The sequence below is a fragment of the Schistocerca serialis genome, chromosome 3, assembly GCF_023864345.2.
Source record: "Schistocerca serialis cubense isolate TAMUIC-IGC-003099 chromosome 3, iqSchSeri2.2, whole genome shotgun sequence".
Classification (NCBI taxonomy): Eukaryota; Metazoa; Arthropoda; class Insecta; order Orthoptera; family Acrididae; genus Schistocerca; species Schistocerca serialis.
The window spans coordinates 655,859,688-655,879,479 of record NC_064640.1 but is presented as its reverse complement, the minus strand read 5'-3'; the positions used below and the strand labels follow the sequence as shown (position 1 = coordinate 655,879,479).

The 19,792-nt window shown below is 36.1% G+C and overlaps 1 protein-coding gene across 1 annotated transcript in view; it reads right to left on the bottom strand.

The window, feature by feature from the left end:
* Positions 1–10,205: 10,205 nt before the first annotated feature.
* The window catches only part of LOC126470535 (zinc finger protein 85-like), a 91,109-nt gene continuing 81,522 nt past the window's right edge, over positions 10,206–19,792 (bottom strand). Inside the window, exon 6 of the mRNA XM_050098461.1 lies at positions 10,206–11,639. Within this exon, the coding sequence (XP_049954418.1) occupies positions 10,631–11,639 (1,009 nt within the window). The 3' untranslated portion in view covers positions 10,206–10,630. The remainder of the gene's footprint in view (positions 11,640–19,792) is intronic.

Sequence of the window (19,792 nt, the reverse complement as noted above, 5' to 3'; positions counted from 1 at the left end):
TAACACAAAACTACTCAATTCAGTAATCAGCAATACATTGAGGAGAACAAATTCTGTACAATTCTTGGAGCTATACATACAAAAATATTTGTTCTTCAGTCCAATACACAATCTGACATTTTCTAATCTGAATACACGAAACAAAATTTCAATCATGTTTCTAGATTCATACATCAACTGTTTACAGTCCATACATTATCAAAACTCCCACAACAGTCTCCAAAGATAAAATAATAATGCCCATTATTTTCTGACAGGAAAATTTATGTTAATCTTTTGTATACATAAAATATTGAAATATCAACACTGAATTATAATAATTCAGAATGTCCAAATATTTTTAGAATATGTAACCATCTTTCCAAAAACTGCACAAACTATACAGCTAAATGAAAACATTAAAACAACCTATCCTTGGAAAGCAGTCTCTTTAAAAGTGCCACAACATAGTATGTCATAAGTTAAAATGCAAATCAATCTGATTCTACATAAAATATGAGCAGAGGAAGGAAAAAAAAAACCAAGTTCTTCAAATGAATGTAAGCTTTGGACAGTTTTCAATGACATACTTTAGGCAAAAATAACATAGTGTTTAACTTCTTAGTGCTGTCAATTATTGAGACTATGCTGCAAAATCTTCTATACATATTTTATGAGGTAACCTCACAATTCTGAGGCAGTATGGCAGTGTCCATGTTAAATAATACAGACAGGCAGAATAACACAAGAAAACATCAACAGATACAGTACTACCACACATACAATTAAAAGCTAAAATTGCACATGAACACAACTTTTCCACTCGCACCTGCAATATTCACAACCCACTGTTATTTATTCACCAAAGAATTAATTTACAAAAAGAAACTGTATATGAATGATTAAGCAAAATTTAGCTGTGAGAGAGATTTGTTCCTCACATTTATGAATTTCTTTTCTTCTGAGTTTGTGATTTCAAATTGAGATTTGTCACTTAAAGATGTACACAGTCATTTCCTTTTACACACTTACTTGTAATCCATATGAACATGTGAAAGAGATTAATCCATCCAATTCACTTTGAGTGGAGCATACTCGACAAAAACTACAATCATGTAGAGTTTACATGATTTTATTTTGCCTCTGCATACAAACTAAGAACCAATCTACAGATTCAAGAGTCAATCAGTTAATTGTATGCTACCTGGGCACTATCATTAATGAAATGACATGAATCTCAGAATCACCTGATCATTAAATTTTTTATCTGATGTAACGGATTCAAGACAATAAAGCACAGAATTTAGTGCAACATCCTAACTGTTGTATGAATTTTATTATAGAAACATAAGGTAAACTCCCATTTCACAATGGACAAACAGAGAAAGAACTGCATTGCTCCATTTATCTTTTTGTAGATAAAATATGATTGGAAGATGTGTAGTGTTTTACATAAAATTTTCTTACTTTAAGGCCTACAAAATGGTTTCAAAAACATTTTAGAATTCAGTTTTATTTCCTCCATTTTTCTTGAGTTTTTGTAGGAGTAATTACACCTTCACGAATACAACAACAACAAGGTGAAATGTTAGTGAAGTGTTTTTTAATTGGAACACAGAAGGTAGTGGGAGCTCAGTTGATATGAAAATGTTAGTGAGATTTTGACAGTAAAAACTGATTGAACTGGTGTTAACTTGCAGCACCATTAAATAACCTTTTACACACACACACGCGCGCGCGCGCGCACGCACGCACGCACGCACGCACACACACACACACACACACACACACACACACACACACACACACACACACACACAGAGAGAGAGAGAGAGAGAGAGAGAGAGAGAGAGAGAGAGAGAGAGAGAGAGAGGACGGGGAGGTAGGGGGGAGGAGGGGGGGGGGGTTACATGCGTGAACAGATTTTACATAATATTATGATCTAACACATTCATAACAAATTAGAAACAACCTTTAAAGATGAGAAACAAGACTGATCAGTAAGGTGATGTGTGATAAATATGAGCCTGCCAATGTGTGTCAACAAATCAAATCATTCAATTGACTTAACCATTTCATAAACTATTTCTGATGAACCTACATCATCATGGCACGTCAGCATGATATTTATCAAAGGTAACATTTGATTAATTATAGAAAATAGTTTCTAAAAATATGGTAATGATATGGAAGAAACTGCGCATTCATGACTGATAAAGTATATCTTAATGTACCTTCAAAGAATTTTGCACTTGCATTCAACGTTCTTCGTAAAATATTCACATGTGTCCCAAATGAAATGGAAAAATGATCAGTTTCTGAAATATATAAAGCTAACATAGAAGGGATATATTAAGAATGGACCCATGTTGAGCATTTTGAAACTCAGCGAATAATTATTTAATGATACAGACATAGCCACCAGTTTTAAAAATAAAAAAATGAACTGAATTACTCCAGATGAATGAGTGAGAAGGATCAATTAAAGAATTAATCAACTAAGGAAATGAATCTCTTCTATAGTCTGATATGATTTTCCTTTAAAAGCACAAATATTTTATATCTTTATAATTGAATAAGAGACTTGCATTCTTCTCATTGCAGCTATATTTTGTTACCTTCATGAAAACATCCAGTGTAAACATTTTTTTTCTTTTTCCCTCCTCTCAAGTTACCCAAGTTGGGAGATATAAACATAAACACGTTCAGAGCACACAGGGACAGGTACAAAGGCGTGCGCGTTAACACGTCCAGAGCAGTTAAAGGGTTAAATAATGCTGCATACTTTTAAAAATCTTTCATATTTGTATGGAAAAATAGCGTATTTTAAATATTCCATGAGAAAAAAGTAAAAGGATATGAGTATTTAAACTGATTTGTTTTCTTTGAAATAAATGCTAACTTCTTTACAAAGAAATTCATCAGATTTTGAGATAAATCCATTGTGATTTAATGTCTATATTTCCTATCTAGTCAACAGGGAATTCCCCAGTGTGTGGCTGATGTAGTGCAGGATTACAGGTTTAAATTCTGGATAATTCAATAGCTCAAAAATATGCAAATCATAAAGTCAATGATATTTTAAAATCAATATGAAGATGGTGTAAACAAATAATGTTAACACATATTATGGCAAATGCCCAACAACTTAAGTGTGTGTGTGTGTGTGTGTGTGTGTGTGTGTGTGTGTGTGTGTGTGTGTGAGAGAGAGAGAGAGAGAGAGAGAGAGAGAGAGAGAGAGAGAGAACATATGAAATCCCGAATTGGGTCCTTCATCAAAACAAGCGCGACAGAACACTGCTGCAATACTGGCCAGGTTGGAAATACAACTGGTTATCACAATGATTTCCTTATTCTTTTACTTCTTTGTGCTCCTAAAAATTATAACTGGATAATAAATGGAACATAAAAGTTTCATTACTTGCGATATTGCAGAGCATGTTATTAGTTTTGACATCAACTTAATGATCTTTAGCTATTTAACATGGATAGCTACTACCATTGAGTGCTTACAAAAGCTTCTTCAACCAATATATAGAAATGATTTTTCCCTCCAAAACTACAGCAATTACTTCGTACAAAAACTTTGGCGTTTGTTCTGTGGTGACATGTTTTATCCAAAACACAATTGCTACCATATGAATGATTATTAAACAACTTCATTTTGTACCATTTTAGCACTAATTACAATACATTGTTGATATTGCATATTTGAAGTTTAACTACATCACACAATGTGATACTGTTTTTCACACACAATCCCTACATTTCATTTCTTTGGAAAGAGAGGCCCTCATATAAAGAAATAAGATAATTGATAAGGATAGAATATAGTAACAGCAAAACTCCTTCAATTTGGAAGTAGTATGAGAACAGCATTATAATTTCTGACATAAAACACAGTGATCTGTGGTCCCATTGAGGAAGCAATCAAGCTGATTAATATCTTTACAGTTTGGTAGTGACAAGGACAAGGGAGTGGGGGTGGGGGGTAGGATAGGTGTGGAAATTTGAATTTTAAATTGTAGCATCATTTGACTAGTGTGATCATAATAAGCTTTTATTTAATACCTTTAGTAACACTTGAAATGTAATGAGTACCATATTAGGAATTAATGTAACTGTCCAGATTTTATTGACAACTCAAAACATTGTCTTTTCTGGCACTATAAGCAGACATTCACTCTTCATAATGTTGCTCAGTGAAACCTTTTCACTTACATAACACATTTATGCATACACAGATGCCAAATGTCTCATTGATGAAACATTCATTAATAATATGAATTTAAAATTTATTGCTGAATCACTGAAATGATAAGAGTACAAACATAACAATCACAAGCCAAGGTGCACCACCAGTTTGATTACTGAACAAAATAAATTTAGAATAGTAAAATTTCATTCTGCAATATTCATATAGACAGTGACTTCACTAAATGGGGTATACATAATACTGTTGAAGTTTGCTGAAACACTTCTGCTTACTGCTTCTACAAGTACAATTCTTATTTGTAGACAACTTAATTTCATTATATCTCGAAAAGGCTGAAAAATGATTCTATCAAACCTGGTTCTACGTTTATACAGACAAAAATATAAAGCAATTTCCTTTGGTTACTGAACATGTTCACATGTGCTTTTGGGAAATGACGGAAGCTAAAAAGTTTGTTTATGTTCTACTAAACTATAATATCTAACAAAATTTTTATTGGGCACATCTTCACTGGTTTTAAAGAAAGTAAGTCCAAACATACCACAGAAAGGTAGTGTTAACTCGCAGACATGTTTCCAGTGCTATATTGAAATTAGGGATCGTTGTACACATCTCGGGGCATGCTCTGATAACAGGACAAAAGAAATGATGTTGGCGTGTTTTTACCTTTCACTGTGTCCACTGACAAACCAAAAAACTATCCGACATGTTAATATTAAGTGCTGGTCATTACAACAGCATTACGTAATTATAGTCAACAATCATCTCAATAAATTGACAACCTGAACATGTGGAGAAATAACTGGACCATTGGCTGCTGTCTGCATTTCATTGTACTTAGGCCTATTTTATTTTCTCCTGTGTCTGGACTTCATGTTAAACAACTTACATGTACAGTATTAAAGTGATGGAATATGGAAATATCCATTACACAAAATATTGCTTTATGAGTCAACATTTAAAACCACACTGAACTGCGTTGTTAGAACAAGTACAAAAATCAATATTTATGACCTCATCTCTCTAGCTGTCATGACCTTAAAGTCCAAAATAAAAATTTATCATTCACATGTTCCACATGTACAGTGTATGCTGATGGATTATCAGAATATGATAACTGAGATGCCTGGATTGTTTTAATATGCAAATATGTACTTGTAGTGTAGCTCTGTGTTCCACAATAATTCTCTAGGTCAGTGGTCATCAAACTTTGTTTGCTTAAGTGCCAATACTGACATTGTAGGGCAATACCTCAGGCTGCATCAGAAATGTGTGTGTGATTTAAACATTTTGTATTATAAGGTATCACATCAAATATTTTAAGTGGAAAAGTAAATGTACTGGAACTGCATGCAGTTTCCTGAAGGCTTACACAATGACCAATTTTTTGTACCTAAGCAGGTACTTTGGCCAGTGCAATCGCAACAGGATCCCATGTTTGTCTTTCTGATTTCTGGGCACATTTTCTAGGCATCATCTTCACATCCTAATATCTGCAAGAATACCTGGCACCTGCAGCACACCATTTTGAATCGGGCTTTTGTATTAGGTCAAATATAATAGAATGGAGACGGTTTTAAGAAATGTAACTTCATTCATTCAAAATTGTCACAAAGGGACAGACTGGCAGATGATAGTTTTACATATATTAAATGATGGAAAATCAGTCTGATCTGTAATATTTTGCTTGATATACCAAAGTAACAAAATCTTCGATAAGGATAGAAGCCGAAGCAATGAATCAACATGTGTGCCACAGCTGGGACTTGAAGCTGGGTCTACTGCTAACTGAGCAGATGTACTAGCCATTTTTTTTTTTTTTAATTTATTTATTTCGGGCCTTTCCTCACCCCTTATAGCCTGTCCTTGCACTCTTCATAATTCGCCTTCTTCAGCAACCTTCAAAGCTATAGCCAAATGAAATGCTCCTCTGCAGATAAAGAAATCTGAACTAGTCTTCATAATGGAAAGCAAATTAGCAATTATATCATAAACTGAGGGATTATTTGTTCAGACATAGTTCATAACACTGTGCAAGTCTCCGTTCACACAAATTCCAAACACTGCTTCATCCTGTGCCTTCCTTTTAAAATACTATTTTTAACTTATTTCCAAAGTTCTTCTTGTGGTTCTTTTTTGTTAGCTGCTTGTAATATTCCTTCATGATATAGCATTTGTAGTTCTCAATGCTGTTGGAGTTCTGCTTTGTGGATGATGGTGTGAACAAAATTGCTGTGTAGCCACATTATGGTGTTAGTTTTTTGTCATGGAAAGTACATCCGATCTGGAGCAGCTAGTTCATTTACGTATTTTAAACATAGCTGCGCAACAGCAACGGTTCCACGTAATAGGATTAAAAACAGCTGACCAGTTGCAAAGGATAAAGTAATCTTTACCTAGGTTTCGATAGATTTAAATCTATCTTCTTCAGAAGGCAGCAGTGCTACTATGCTGGCCGATTTTACCCAGTCGCTTATGCGCTCTCCAACTTCCATGTACTTAGTTTTATTTGTCTGACAAACCCTATTCTCAGGGCTATATTTTATTTGGACTAATGGAGCTATGCAAATGTTTGTAAAAACAATGACATATCACTCCATGTTAATGTAATTCTGCTGCCTTCTGAAGAAGATAGATTTAAATCTATCGAAACCTAGGTAAAGATTACTTTATCCTTTGCAACTGGTCGGCTGTTTTTAATCCTATTAGTTCATTTACAGTGATGAATCTACCATCATTTCTCCTGAGGAATGCCACCCGCTCCTTTATTTGGGTCCATATGGCATTATACCCTGAGCAAGTAAACCTGTGAACTGTCATGACAACAAATCCACATCAGTGACACAAATGGCAGTCAGTGAGTTCTACAGTATGTAGTCTCTTGTTTGCTGCTAAAATGTCATTAACCACCTGGTACCATGTTGATCATACTGCCATAGTTAAAACTTTGTTACTAATGTTCTGCCACATGGTATTCCAATCTTTAATAGGACATTTTTTCTCTATTTTATTTCTGACTGTACTCCTCTGTTACACTACCATAGCGTTGTGGCTACCACATCTGAACGGACTACCTAAGTCCAATGCCCTCCCTAATACAAACACCATTTCAAACCTTCAGCCCCATTTTCCCCTTCTCACATCATCACTACTGCCGAGGCTCTCCAACATTGGAACAACACCCTAGCTTTATATGTAATAGGGAAATCATGGCTGTACCTCAGGCATATGTGAACCATTGACCTGATGGAATTACATTTTTCTGGAGACATATGAGGGATGCGTTTGACATAGGTAGTCTGTGCAGCTGTGGTAGCCACAACACTATGGTGGTCTAGTGGCTAGAACGTCTGCCTAATAAGCAAGAGACCTAGGTTCAAGTCCCGGCAGTGACACAAATGTTAATTCATTGCTTCAGCTTCTATCCTTATCAAAGATAAAGTTGAGACTCATTGTGTATCCAGAAAAATGTAATTCCATTAACTAACTCTTATTGGGATGGACACCTTGGGCACTTTTCCTGATTGGATACCATGTCGGCATTAGTGATGCAAAGAAGAAACTTCCAGACTGAAATAAATAAAAGTGAACTACATTTGTAGGTCAAAAGATGTTTAAATCTTGATACACAAATTATTATTCTTCACACAAGTAAGGTCACAAGAATAATATAAATGACTTATTTTATGTCAGACAAAAAAAAAAGTTTACATAAATAATTGCAGGTGGAGGAGGACAGGTGGGGGGAGAAATGAAAGGAAAGCAAAGGGATTACTGATGTCAGCTGCAATCGGACATTATGTGGAATCAGTAGCGATGAGTGAAAATGTGTACTGGACCGGGATTTGGAACTGGAATCTTCAGCTTACTAGGTAGGTGCGTTAACTACTTTGCCATCCAGGACATAGTGTTATCGCAACTGGTAGAACCATCTTGGCACAACTTACGGCCAACTCACATTCCCACTGAGTGCCACCTATTCTGAGTCCAGTTCCTCCATGCTCACTACTCTGAGATTCCTGCAGCTGCACAGAAGAAGGTGGATCCATTGCCTATCTAGGCGATTCAGTTATATGAATGTATGGTGACTGTTCTTTCGGACATGGTATACAAAAAAGATTTTACTACACACATGTATCATATCTGTATAATGCACTTTCATGAGCACGTGTACTTCTGTTTAGCATTTATACCATAGCAGCTGATTGGATCTATTTGTGAACACTCATGAGTTGTCAGCATTGGAAGGCAAACAATAAAATATTCCCTCATTTCTATTAACATGCAGTGAGCATGCTACTTCCCCTATGCCCCTAAGGTAAGCGGCCGAATTCACCAACGTCGATTAAAATAAAGCAATCTTAAAATATTACTCTATCTGTACATATTTTTGTTTGTTACTGAACAAGAAAAATACACTCTTAAGAAGCCCTTAATGTTGGTTGACTTTTTAGATTCTGCTTTTAGGTGCCAGAAGCACATTATAAAATATGGCTGAGAATGAAAGGCCACATGAACTCTTGATTCCGACCACATGAGGCCCGCAGGCTGTAGTTTGATGACCATGGCTGTAGATGGTGCCAACAACTGCCTCGGCTCCCATTCTAACACTGAATGGATATTTTTAAAGTACTATCAATCTATACTCACTGAAGGCAATGTCAATTTATTAACTGTGAAACATATTTTAGTTTCACTCAGTTATCAAAAATGTCTCTGAAGGGATCTGATCTGACGAATGAAAATGTGTCCAAGCTAAACTTAAACCCATTATATGTTTAGATACTGCACTGAATCTTTCAATAATTAGTAGTAAACTGTTTAATGGTTTCATTCATTTTAATGGTGTTCCTCAGGGTCCACAGCTGAAATAATTCAGGAAGACACTGAATGATCCTTCCATAGCCACAGTCCATATTTAATATTTTTAATGTCCTAGCTGTGGTTCTAGTAATATCATCTATAATTTTTCTGAAAACTCTTTGTTAGACTGGGATTGGAATGCAATTTTTTTCCTTTTCAGATGCAATGATGTACTGACTAAGCCATCTGAGCATGTCTTATGGCCCAGTTCATAATTTCAATGTGCCACTGGCACATATTTTTAAATAATTTGAAGCTCTAATCATTGTTGACCACAACTAAGAGTTCAAGTTGAAAATTTATTTTGCAATGTACAGCTTTTGATGAACCTACTCATACAGTGTAATCCATTAGCTTGTGAAACAGGAATATGACTTAAGACACGGATCGAATCAATGTGGTGGATTAGTGACCATGGCTGGTGCACCAGCCAGCCCGAGTGTTGTTTTTAGGCAGTTTCCCATGCTCATTTAGGCAAATATAGGCTGGTCCTCAATTTCTGCCACAGAAAATGTGACACATTAACAGTTGAAATACGATCACACACATAACAAAGTTCACAGAATTCACAGACAGGTGGCACACACAAACTCCCTCCCATAAGCGACTAATGACTGTGATGACAGTCTGGGCAACCAGCTACGAAGTTAAATAAAAAAAATAAATATGCCTAATTTTGTGTACAGCAGATCACATACTAGTTGGGTTAATGCAAAGAAGTAGAACTAGAAGAAGAAGATACAGCTTTTAAATGCTTATGGATATTGAATTTAACATGTTATGTTGTTGAATAAAGCACATCGATACATTCTTGCAATTGTCCTACATTTATCACAACTTCCTAAAGAAGGTGTTTCGTCAAATTAATATCATTTTAGATTGGAAAACTACACTTATCAGCCTGGAGCTCCATTATGCATTAAGCATTTTCTGAAATGTTCCACAATGCATATATCGAGATGGTGCACGGAGCCTAAAGACACAACGCTTGGCTTATGACTGAAAGGTTGCACAAATCATCATCTAATCACACACTTTCTAAATTAAAATACAGCCAATATTTATTTAAATTATAGATTTACAAAAATAAATAATTGTAGAAACTTGTTTCTACATACACATTTAAAAATATGTATAAATTGCATTTTCAATACTATGTGGGCTGCTGATACAAAAAGCCTTGTAGACATATGTATCAAAACTGTTTATGAAATTACAATCTGCTAAATATTTAGTGGTGTTAATATGATATATATGCCACACTTTAATAGAAAAATCTGCAACCCCCTCCCTCCCCACACATTAAAGATACTGAACTACATGCTGTATGATTTTGGTACAAAGGGTAGTTATTAAAATAATAATAACTTTAATATGAGCTTCAATAAAATTAGTTAATTAAAATTTGTACTTACCTTAGCCAAATAAATTGATGAGTTGCAGTTCTTTATTGTACTTTTACATGTTAAAAATTTTGAAAGACGGAACTCGCATTTTTCCTGAAGGAAGTCTATAAAAGAATCCTATGTGGAGTCACTATAGGTTAACACAGTTCATTAATTAATACGTGGATCACGTTGAATGCATTCGTCGGTAAGATTCCAGGAGTTCATTAGTTGCAACTGTTCCTGGAGTACAGAGGTAGGCTGCAGCAGATGAGGACACTTGAATCATTGCAGCACTCGCAGCATTGCTCTGCGAAGCGGCTCCACTTACTGGTGTGTTGACATGATGTAAAATGTTTGGAGCCAACAATGCTGAATTGTTGATAGTTGTAAGTGGGGCAGCATTGTGAGATAAGGCAACAGTGTGTGGTTCACCAACACTACTTTCTAACTGCACAGGAGTCTGCTGCTGAGAAACATTATGAAGTGTCGGATTTGCACTGACTGGTGGTGTCTTGTTTCGATGACGCAACTTGTGTGCTAGTAAATTTTGTTTTGTTCCAAAACTTTTAGAACACATATCACACTTGTACATTAGTGAGTTTTCAGTGTTAACTGCATTTTGTTCCTCACCTGAGACAGCTGAAGAACATGACGAATGACTACCTTTATGTAATAAATAATAATGTTTCACCACAAACGATTTGCCACAAGTTTCACAGATGTAAGGGCCTGATATTCCATGTGTTTTCCTATGTTTATGAAGGTTATCTTTCCTGCTAAAGGATTTACCACACATATCACAAGAATGCATTTTTTGTCCAGTATGTGATACTGCGTGCCGCACCAAATGTTCTTTACGACTAAATGCCTTTCCACACACACTACAGATATACGGGCGTTCACCGGTATGCAATTTACGATGCTGAAATAAATGTTCTTTTCTTTTAAATGGTTTTCCACATACTTCACATGAATAATTGCAACCAGGTCCTCCATTTTTGTCACTTGCATCACTATTTTCTTGACAAGGAGAATGAGTTTGCAGCTCTTCAATCGATGAGAAGATTTTTCCACAGCGATTGCAGGGTCTACTAACATTTCCAGCGATCTCAACCAATGAGGACTGTGCAGTGCCATCCACAATATTTGCTGTTTTCATGCGAAGAAATTCTCCTATCTGTGCAATTGAAGATCTGGAAAAAAACATATTGTTCAATCATATACTACTATAAAATAGTAGTTTTTAACTGTAACATGGAGTTTATCAACTATCTGCACATCTAGACACCAATATTGTGTGGCAAATTGTGAGAGTTGCCTTTTAAAGATTTTACAAGTGACCATTAGATGGGACAATTGAGATATGAAATTACTCTTGCTTTAAAATTAGTCTTTCCTGCTTTTTAAAACAATGGTAGCTCAGAAAATGACGCTCGATTACACTGAGTATTGACATAAACAGTATTATGAAAAAAACATAAATTTCACATTAAAGTTTTCAATGGAGGAATTTTTCCAATTTTTAACGAAGGCCTCGAATAACACTGTTCAGCTTTTGTTAACAAATCGCCTTCTGAAAAATCTGTTTATATATTGGTTTGCAGAATTTTGTTATGGTCACACGTAAAGGATAAATGAATTTCTGAAGGTCTGGCAAGATCGAGTGTTGTGCCCAAAAATACTGATGCTGAATGCAGCATAACTGAACAGGAACAGTATGTGATTAACTGTGAGGTAGGGACTTCCTAAGCCATATCCAAAACTGCAGTAATTTAGCTGTGAATAAAACTGTTGTTAATATAGTCTTTACAATTTGACTGAAGCTTAAAAACAGATTTGTGTCAACCGGTGCAAGGAAATGCTAAAAAGTTTGACTGTGGAAATGCAAAATCTGGTACAACATTGTACCAGGAGACAAAATTTGAACACACACTTACAGGCCAGAAATGAAGCAGCAGTCAAATGTTTGGGAGTTCCTAAATGAATGGAAGCATAAAAAGTTTATGATGGAGTTTTGAGGAAATTATCGTTTGTTTCTTTGGTTACCCTGGACATGATGCAATCACTGGTACAGAGGATTAAAGAAGTTACTGAAGAATCGTATACAACATTTTGTTTGTCAGAAATCACTGATTAAATTTCCCTACAACCAAATCACACATACTGCTTCATTGTAACAAAACCAACTGTCACACAGTACATCCAATGATTGTTTATTTGACACAAAAAAATCTACAATGCATCCCAAGTTTGAAATGTGGCTCAAAGGCCTAGAACCTTCCTCTGTAATGGTGCCAAAGCATGGCACCCTGTGACATCACCCTCAGGCTCAGCGACACTTCAAACATGAAGGTGTCGGAGGGGGGGGGGGGGGGGGGGGGTGGCGGGGAGAGGGGAAGGAGAGAAAAAAAAGGGGCCACAGCATGAAAGTTCCTGTGAATGTGGGTTAATGATGTGACATTGGCACCAAATTTCACCACAATTATGCCCAACATCACTGCAGATGTTTTAAACGATGGGAAGGTTGTCACACCCCCTTTTACCCACATGGCTGAATCAGTGACGAAGTTTATGACAGATACATTTTCAACATGCCCAACAAAGAGGAATGGTTCTCACCTATGGTGTTGCTGAACTGGGGGCTTAGAGGGACCCTTTGTCATTTTATTCATACACATGTTAATGTAGTACCCCCACCGCACCTCCCCTCAACAGGTGGTCATGAAACACAAGTGCTGAAAAAGCATTAAACCTTTTTGCAGCTTTAGATCACATTCAAATTTCGTTGAATGGTTTTGAACCATCCATAGTGGGCCTACCCTGTATACCAGAGCAAAAAATTGTGGTCGCACCACTCTCCAAAGTGTTCAGTGGGGTTGCAGCTTCATGATGTTCTTAGAGTAGGATTGAAATGCTCAGGGAGCGGAAGCAGTGTGGAAGGATTTTATGAACACTGTCGTGTTGCTCATCGCACTGCAAACTGTCATTTTTAACAGTGAAATGAGTGGGAATCAATGCCCCGACGGAAGGGGTGGTTTCACTGACGCCCTTTATGCCACACCCTAAGGACTTTTCATGTAGATTCTGAGAAGTGGCGTGTCTGAAATGTTTCCCTTGGCCACTCGTAAGAAAACCACACAATTTCAGTTGGGTGTCACAGTTCCGACTTTCATCACACAGGAGGAAAAAGAAGGGGTAAAATGTAGGTAGTAAGGGACATGATGACCTTTCTATTGCATGACACATCCATGGTGGAATTGGGCAGTATTGTGGTGAAATTTGGTGCCAATGTGACATCGTTAACCCACCTCAATGCTCACAAGAACTTCTGAGCTGTGGCCTTTTTTTTCCGCATTTGTTGACACCTTGCTGTTTGAAGCATCACTGAGCCTGGGGGTGGCATCACATGGCACCATGCTTCCACTCCATTACAGAAGAAGATTGTAGGCAACTTAGAGCCAAATTTCGAACTTATTCATCAGAGTGGGAGACTATTACAGGGTTTCGAAAAAGTAAGCCTTTAATTTTACTGCAGAGTGTAGTTAATATCTCACTGTCTGTATTCATCTGATTTATCATGTAAAGACCTCTTTTGTTCCTTTATGCCATACAAAAAGTGTTCATGGGCAATGATTTTTCATCATTTGTTGGATCCTTTAAATCAGGGTCATAAAAATGTTTTCAGAACTGGTATTAACACATGAAAATTACAAGTATAAAGGCAAATGTTTTGAGAAACAATAAAATGATTTATATGAGAAAAGCTTATCTTTAATTGTTTCTGTAGAAACTTAAAAGATGGCTATCATGTTTGCCAATCTACATGCGGAAAGATGCACGAGTAAAAATTTTGAAATGCCTTCTATACAAGGTGTTAGAAACCCATTAAAGTCTTTGACAGAACAAATACATATAGCAAAAGTCACAACTGACAGGGGGTACAAAAGTGTAGAAAATACAAACTGTACTATGTAACAGTACAAAAACTCAAATTAATATAACATTTAGCTATGGATTTAAACTTATTAATTCCGTGTGTGAGCACACAGCCACTGTGAACATATGTAGTAATCATGTAGTATAAAAGACAGGTGAAAATTTAATGTAACAGTGCACAGAATTTAACCAAATTACAGTCCAAAGTGTTCGGTTTACCCAAACCGTGTAATGGGTAGTTTATTAATTTTGTTTCCTGGATGGGGCATACTGTCCCTAGAGCTTGTCAAAATAGCAATAGTATGTTAGCTAATATAATAGATGAAATCAATAAGAAGAGAGCTCTTCAAAGCTGCAAAAAGAAACTAAGGAATTTATTATTAATAATATTTGTAAAAGGTCATAATAAAAATTGAAACATGTGCTCATTTGATTCTTATCAGCCAAGAATATAAACATTTGAGTTGGTTTTTGTAGTATAGATATGTATGAATGACTGTAACTCTTTCAGAGCATGAAGCTACTGCAGAAGTATCAGTGGCATTCTCTCATAAGCTTTCTAGCTACTGGTAAAAATATATATTACTAATAATACATCATAATTGTAAGTTTTTGACATTATATTAATCCTACAGCAAAGTTTTCAGAATTAAATTACTGAATAAACTGATACGATTGAGATGCAGGACAACTGAAACCATAACAAAATATTTCATATCAAAGACAAGTAATTTTATAGAGTAAATGTTGGAAATGATGTTGTTGGTAAAGTAAGTTTTATAGTTTTTGTTGGTCTTACTACAAGTGTTGCAGCTATACACAGGGTGCGGCAGAACAGACTAAGCAGTTTCTATCGATTACTGCTGGGGCTGTAGGTGGGGGCGGGGTTAGGTAGATGCACGTGGTCCGCCTTTGTTCAGTCGTTTTGACCGCATTTCAGTAGGCAATATGGTCTGGACCGGTGCACATCGTCGTTTTGCTGTTCGCGCTTATTATGAAAACAACAGATCTGCGATCGCTACACAAGGAGATTTTCGGTGACAGTTCAACATTCCACGCAAAAATTTCACTACTGGGCTGACAATAACCCCTGAATTATTCACGAAAGACCACAACATTCTCCTAAAGGGACAGTGTGGTGTGCCATATCACAGTTTGGCGTGGTAGGCCCTTACTTTTTTGAGGAGGAAGGAGTGACCGTGACAGTGAATTCCACATGTTATGTTTCAATGTTGCAAAATTTTATGCAACCCAGAATGGACGAGATTGTTGAAGAACATGGACTGGGGGACTTGTAGTTCCAACAGCATGGAGCTACTGCTCAAACACCTAAAATTTCACTTGATGTTTTGAGACAAATGTTTCCAGGATGCCTCGTATCTTTGAGGGGTGACGTCGGGTGGCCTGCGTGGTCACCAATTTGAGCATGTGTGACTGCTTTCTTTGGGGATATCTGAAGGAAAAGGTTTTCAGAAGCCAGAAGCTGCCCTCACACCCTATTAGAGTTAAAAGAGCAGATTATTGATGAAGTGAATGCCATACCTCGCTATATGTTTGCAAGAGCTGCTGAAACTTCAGGGCACTACGACAATGTATTGATGCCAACGGCCGCCATCTTGAGGACATTATTTTCAAAGCTAAATGAATGTAAAATGGTATATTGTACTAATTTAGAAAATAAAATCATTTTTTCTTTATACATCCAGGTTTACTTTTTATTGCTCCTTAAAACTGCTTAGGCGGTTCTGCTGCACCCTGTACCTGTTATGGCTAAGCATTTCAGGCAAATAACAGAGCAAAAATCTGTAAGAATGTTGATATCACTCTAAGAACTAATAAATCTGCTAAAAAGTAACTCACTGATTTACGAGATAGTTAAATAAACCTTCAAGGTGTTACAATAACGTTACTGTCAAGTGCTATTTGTGTAACTTTTAAAACAACTAAAATAGCATTAATAACTTGCATTACATTCAGAGCACTTTCAGTAATGCCATCTAATGAGAAAAACGCAATACTTGAGCACACATAACTCTGTTTACAACAACCAAATTTCCCCTATACAAATGATCTGAGACAAACTAGTTACGAATTCGCATCACAGATTCCATACTCAAATGATGTAGTGGTTTTCAAACTACAAGAAAGTAGTGCCATCAACAGAAAAACAATGATTTCAAAATGCCATACTACAATAAAAAATCTGGCTAAGTGTGAGTAGGATTCTTGCATTAAAGGTTCTGTGCAGGAACTATTGTAGAAATCTTGATACAGTTTTTGAATTCCCAGGACTATTACTGTGCCAGCAACTATATTGATAACAGCATGCAAAAAGCATTGAGATACTCGATTCCCACGATGGATGAGCTACAAAGCTGGGAATTGAGAATTTCGGGGTTTTTTGCCCACTGTTATCAATATTGATACTGGCATGATATTGGTCCCTGGAATTCAAAATCCCTATCAAAATTTCTACAGTAGTTTCTCTGACTAGCCCGGACATACCAAAAGAAGTGAGTAAGAAATTTCCATTTATAATGTAGTGAGAGAAGATTTCATAAAACATTTTTATTTACTTACTAAAACATGACTACTACTTACATTTTATATTTGCATGCAATAATGATTACAATTTAACATGTTTCAGATTTTTTGCTTTGCTTGTACTGTGAAACCTTGCAGTATCCTATAGGTTTTGATGAGCGATTTTGGGAGTATCAAAATATGTGGTATAAATGACCGAATGTTTTGATTGCATTGACTTAGAAGCTTAAATTTTTTCCACTGCCAACAGACCATAAACTTTAGCACATGACATAAATTTGAACTGGATACGCCAATCTGTTCCAGAGAAAAAGGGGTCCATATCTCTTCTGTTCGTCTGTCTGAAAGACAGGTTTGATGAGTGTGTTTTCAGTATCAGAATATGCAATATCAATGGGAAATTCTTTTGATTGAAGTGACTTGGAAGCTTAAAATTTTTACATATCCAAAGAACTATAGACCTCAATATGTAGAATAAATTTGAACTCGATACATCAAGCCGTCCCTGAGAAAAACGGTTCTCAACAGTCAGACAGACACAGACAGACAGATGACAAAGTGATCCTATAAGGGTTCCGTTTTTTACAGACTGGGGCACAGAACCCTATAAATTCAGCCAACTTTACCGAAACTCATAAACTTTCTAAAATGCCCAGTTCAACAAATGTACTGTTGATGTACAATTTCATACAACCATTAGATCTCCAACACTGAGACAACAAATACAGGCTATAAATAGGAATGTTTAATAGAATACATTAGAAAGATCAGAAGCAGTAGTTCTTGTAGCCCACTGAAGCACCTGAATTTTATATAATATTTATTACAGCAAGTCAGAGGTTTGCATATGTTTGGTTCTTCAATCACCTTTGCAGATGGCACCAACTGAATGTGATATGCAAAAATGAAAGCAACACGGTGATTGGTCAAAATACTCTTTATTCCAAAATAGCTATCAAGATTCTCTCCATGAGATATGGATTCACGAAATGAAGTTCAGTTCTGTACAAGTGCTTCTGGAAACAATATTTTGGGTGAAACTGTAAATAACTAACATAATATATATGCAGGAAATGACAAAAAGCAGTCTAAAATTTCTTTTGCCTTGTGGTTTCACAATCTGCAATAGGAACATGTAAAAATCATGATTATTCTGAAAATTTTTTGTATATTTAGAACAGCAATTAACTGGGTAAGAGTTATCAGAATAGTATATAATATTTTATTTGAATTATGAATTTTTTTACACACAAGGTTCTTAGAAATTATATACACTGTGAGCTTTATTTTCTTAAAGCTCTATACAGTCAATAATTTACCTGAATTTATGATTTATATGACTTAATTATTGAAGTCATGCAAGAGGTAAAATTTTATCCTTCTCGCCATTTCCTCATTAAACATAGTTAATGGTTTAATACCAGAGGGTTGTAATGTTTTACAATTATTTCCTTGCTATAACCATGTCTTCCTGTTTTGCATATTTCGTTCATTTTGGAATTTTATGAAGGGTTAATATGCATCCTGCTTAAGTGTTCAGCATCACAACACACACATTCCACCTAATACTGGCTTTTTAAGGGCAGTGATGACTAATATGTATGCACAAGTGCTGGAAGGAATATCACAACACACATTCCACCTAACGTTGGCTTGTTAAGGCCAGTGATGACTAATAGATATGCACAAGTGCTTGAAGGAATATCACAACACATGGCTTAGATCCTTGAGGAATCCATAGTTTCACAGATAAAAAGAAAAGGAAGTAGTTGTATATTAGCATCTATGCAGCATCACTGACAGAGATCAGTATGGAACTGATGGTGAGTGGTCTTGTGGTATCTCTCCTGCAATACAGACAAAGCACTACATGCTGCAACATTGCACAACTATTGAAAAGTTGTAGGATGACATTTTTGTTTGTCATGTGACACAATTCACTTATTAATAAAGAGAGAAAATTGTGTCCAAGATGAACATTCCTGACTATTACCACTTTGTACTCGACTGAGAATTGAATATGGATCAGCAGTTTCAAATCCAAGTCTGGTACAAAATCTTATTGTTGTTTCAATGTACACTATACTGTGATTTTCACCTGGGATAGCCAAATATAACACATGGACAAATTAAAAGCTTGAATCTTCCGACAACTCCCCCCTATATTTTCAAGCTTTCTTACATTTCTAGCTGGATCTTTGGCAGAAAGGATATGGTGAAGAAAGTGTTAGCCGCATTCAAAGAGTTGGTTCCATTCTACAGCAGGCCACACATCAAATCGAATCTTTGTGATAGATTAAAACTGTTTTATAATGGAATTCAAACCCACATACATCTCTGTCATAGGCAACTCTCCTGTTTAAGCTCTCCAAGCATGACCCACGTATCACCTCAAAGTTCATTCTGCCAGAACCTTTCTCTTCCTACTAAACTGGAAATTTGAGATGGTCCATGAAGCAGATCAGACAGCAGAGAGCTACCTGCGATTTGCAAACAAGTGCAAGTCTGGTAAAAAATTTTAATGTTGGTTTAATGTATAATCTTTATGACTAAAGTTTCTTTCCTTTGTCTATCTACATGTACAACACAGAGTCATGAGTACTTGGAGATGCATAATATTGGAAGAATGGAGTGACTCCTCCACTCCTAAACTATGCTCGTCAAGCATCTGTGGAATGCTCTTGATTGAGGAACGGCATTATGCCCCTTTGTTAAACCTATGACAGTTAAAAAGCACTGACGAATTCTTCTTGGGTTATCAGCCGAGTGGTGGCATCGTCTTGTCGCAACGTTTCAATGAGTTTCGTACCCATCATCTTCTGGTAAAGTCACTTTTTTCAGGGAAATTTAATCAAATACCAGAACT